General features: G+C 42.6%; 1 protein-coding gene across 1 annotated transcript; it reads right to left on the bottom strand.

Annotated features, from left to right (window-relative positions):
- On the bottom strand, positions 1-3,870 carry LOC117559436 (ankyrin repeat domain-containing protein 1-like). The gene is made up of 6 exons (XM_034236202.1): positions 3,804-3,870; positions 3,616-3,714; positions 3,222-3,320; positions 3,015-3,113; positions 2,398-2,496; positions 1-366 (listed from the first exon to the last, which is right to left on the bottom strand). The coding sequence occupies exons 1-6, from the start codon at positions 3,858-3,860 to the stop codon at positions 262-264; spliced, it is 558 nt and encodes a 185-aa protein (XP_034092093.1). The 5' UTR covers positions 3,861-3,870; the 3' UTR covers positions 1-261.
- Between the last annotated feature and the right edge of the window lie 9 nt (positions 3,871-3,879).

The following is a 3,879-nucleotide window of genomic DNA, read 5'->3' as shown; positions in this document are numbered from 1 at the left end:
ACATTTGAATCTATCAGTGCTATCAATCACAGCATTAACAACATCCTGATTAGATTTGTGGTTTCCCACAATACCCGCTTTAGAGTGAGCTTTAGATTTATGACCACTCCCTGAGGGTATTAATATCCATCAGTCAACACCGTAGGCCGTTTGAAAGCGAACATTTGGCACAGCCTCGCCGGATTACCAGATATTAAAAGAAAGACTTGGGTGCTTCACTCCATCCGATCCACGGGTTGAATCTCATGTTGGATTTTGTTTTTAGGAATGTGTTACTGCATCGGGTTTCTCCTGGCTGAAGTTACACAGGAGGCTCTTGGCGCCGTTCTGCCATGAATTCAGAGTCTCCAGAGGGGTTTTTCCATCCTGCAGGAGAGAGAGAAACACTCATCAAACCTGGAACACTGGAAGCATTTGCATTGGATTTATTGTTGTCGATGAGTAAGGTCTTCAGCCCCATTGATGGCCTGTAAAGTGTGTTTCTGATTACATACGATGGCACTTTTATTTTACAATAAGCAGTATTTTATTAAACTGTAAAACATTTGATTTAATATATTTGTTCTGCTTTTAGGTCATTTTGTTCTTTTTTTGCATGTATATGGTTTACTTACACCTATCGGTCACTATTATCTTGAACTATTTTATTTGTGTTTCTTTATGCATTTGTATTTATCGTTGTATGTCTAATATATGCATATGGTCAAATCAAACTGATGGCCTTGCTGAATATCACATCATTTCACATTAAGAAATTATGTTTCAATTGCAGGCTGACATGTACGGAGCCCTGGAGGGTTCATAGAGAGAAAAATAAATAAAACGTGGCCACGTTTTACTTTCTCGTGCGCACGCTTTAGTAACTCGTGCGCACGAGTTACTAAAGCGTGCGCACGAGTTACTAAAGCGTGCGCACGAGTTACTAAAGCGTGCGCACGAGTTAATAAAGCATGGCCTCGTTTTGTGTGTGTGGGGGGGGGGGCATTTGTTTATGATAGTATCGTTCGTTCCGGTGCACTCCGGCCGGACTATAGCAACATCGAGATTAAGATTAAACACAATTTCTTTCACTTGGGAATACACTTAACTATGGGGAACCAGATTTGTTTAAAGTACTGTTCGTGGTAATTTGAAAACAAATGCCGGTGGTGTCGGATACACACGAACACGCACACAGAGCGGAGCTGAGCACACACACACACACACACATCATGCGCCCCCGGTGACAGGACATCTCCTTCATAAAGCGAGGGGGGAATACTCTGGTAGTTCGATGTGTGTATAGGTGTGTGTGGTTAAACGTAGCAGCCTCGATCTCTATCAGCGGTTCTAATGAAGGGAAACGCAGTGAAGAATGGTAACAGTAAAAGGCACAGCTCTTTGCAGCTGGTGCTGCTCTTCTCAGATTCTGCTGAGTTACACGTTACTGCCTCCAGTACGACGAAGCCAGTTCAACAGACCCTGGACCTGGACATGTTCGATTTACCCGGCTTAACTGCACCCTAACAAACCGCGATGTCGATAAGCGGTCCTACGAAGCTGGTTATCAACTCAGTAAATCAACCAGGGTTTTCTCTGTCCGGCTGAGAGGCGCGCTCACGTGAAAGGGACGGGGTTAGCAACATTTGACCAATCACCAAACATGGAGACGCGTGCTGACAGCGCAGCGTCATATTCATGAAATGAATAGTGTAAATAGCAATCCTGCTTCGTAGTACAGGGCCACTGGTGCCGCAGAGATTTCATAAAGTGAAGGAGTGTTCCTTCTATAAAACAGCTGTGGGCAGATACTGTGAGTCACGGACAGGACATCCCTCAATTTACAATAAAACGAGGCCTACGCTTTATTAACTCGTGCGCACGCTTTAGTAACTCGTGCGCACGCTTTAGTAACTCGTGCGCACGAGTTACTAAAGCCTGTGACCGCACGAGGAAAGTAAAACGGGGCCCACGTTTCTATTTTAATTGTTTTCTCTCTATGAACCCTCCAGGGCTCCGTAGACATGCATTAAACCACGTAGTTCGGGAACGTCTGTGTTTCCTAACCAATGCCGTACTGCCACACTCCAGAGCCCTTCAAACTGCAAGTTCCTTAACTGGCCACTTGAGGCTGTATTGAAAAGTGAGGGAATCTCAAAGACCCCCATGTGAAAATGATAAACTTTACAGCAGAAATAAACATGTTTTCAGCTCCAACAATAAACAAGTTTTGGTCTCAAAAGCTAATTTCACCCAAAAAGACAATTAAAACGGATTAAATATCTTACACTTACGCATTGTGATTTGTTGTGGTGGGGGACTGTATATGTGGTCTTCTGATGTCGAAATGTTACAATAAAATATCATTTAAATATACATTTGATCAGTGGAAGCATGGATGGGTTGTCGTGTACTTACAGAGTTCTTTGTGGAGAGACTGGCTCCGTACATCATCAGCAGCTTGATCATCTTGAATCTGTTTATTCTCACAGCGTCGTGCATGGGCGTGTCTCCGTCCTTTATTCAGGGAGGAGGAAATCAATCAGGGAAGATGTCTTCGTTATGAGTTCACAAATAAGTATTTTCAGAAAGATTGACCTATTCGTGGTACGTCTATTTTATGAAATATTGAAGGTTAATTCATAACAAATGTGCTTTTATGTGCACAAATAGCTTGAACAAATCGATTGTGCAGTAGATTGTCTCGTGGGATCAGCTTCATGTTTCGCTGCAGAAGATTAACATTTTACATATCTAATTTAATATTCCATTCCCACTCTCTAAATGTAAATAATATCCTGCTTTGTATTGTGTCTAAGGCCCTTTAATAGAGTATTGTATTATTAGTAGTATTCTAGTATTGTTTATTTCTACGCTTTAATTTCTACTTATGTGCAATGCCTTGTGTTTGTTTTGTTTTTTTTATGCTGCTGCATTGCAAACATTTCAACATTTTGGATCAATAAAGTACCTCTTATCTATCTTATCTTATCTTATCTTATCTTAAATGTAGAACTCGTGTTGTGTTTCCTTACCCTGTCCTTGGCGTTGACGTCGGCTCCGCAGTGGATCAGATGCTCGGCGCACTCACAGTGTCCGGTCCGCACAGCGACATGGAGAGGAGTGCTGTTCAACTGAGGAGAGGACAGGCTTTCAGTTCTCTCCATTCATGCAACACACACATATATACTGTGTGGATATAACTGGAGATAAATCAAAAACCGGTGTTTGTGTGTGCTCACCTTGTCTCTGTAGGTGACCTTTGCCCCCTGGTCCATGAGGAGCTGCAGGGCCGGCAGGCTGCCTCCTCTGCAGGCCCAGTGCACCGCTGTGGCCTCCAGCTGAGACACAAAACACACTATCTTATGAACATATAGGTTCATCTACTAGATTATAAACAACCCTCTAACTCACCAACTCACCAACCAATTAACAAATTAACCAACCAATTAACCAACCAAACAACCAACCAACAAACAAACAAATAACCAACCAACCATTCCCACTTAAAGTATTACCCTACAGAGCAGAACAGCTGACAGAGAAGAGATAACATCTGATCCTTTGCAACAAACACTAAATGCTCTTTTAGGTTTTACTAACACTGTATTCCTGCTGAGTTTTAAAATGTCTCACCTTGTCTTTTTTGTCGATGGTGGCTCCGGCCTCCAGGAGTCTCTTCATGACGTCCACGTGTCCTTTGAACGAGGCTTTGTGCAGCGATGTCCTCTGGAACTGGACATTTGATACATAAAGAATATTAGATCAATGATAACAACGATTAACTAATTACTTATTATTATTTTCTTCTGAGTGATGCTCACATGGTCGGCTGCATTGGGGTTTCCTCCGTCAGTCAGGTACTTCTCCACCAGCGGCATCTTGTTGTCACTGGCTGCA

The sequence above is a fragment of the Gymnodraco acuticeps genome, unplaced genomic scaffold (genome assembly GCF_902827175.1).
Source record: "Gymnodraco acuticeps unplaced genomic scaffold, fGymAcu1.1, whole genome shotgun sequence".
In the NCBI taxonomy this organism is placed as follows: domain Eukaryota; kingdom Metazoa; phylum Chordata; class Actinopteri; order Perciformes; family Bathydraconidae; genus Gymnodraco; species Gymnodraco acuticeps.
Note: the sequence above shows the minus strand (reverse complement) of the source record. Positions and strands in the feature narration are given on the sequence as shown.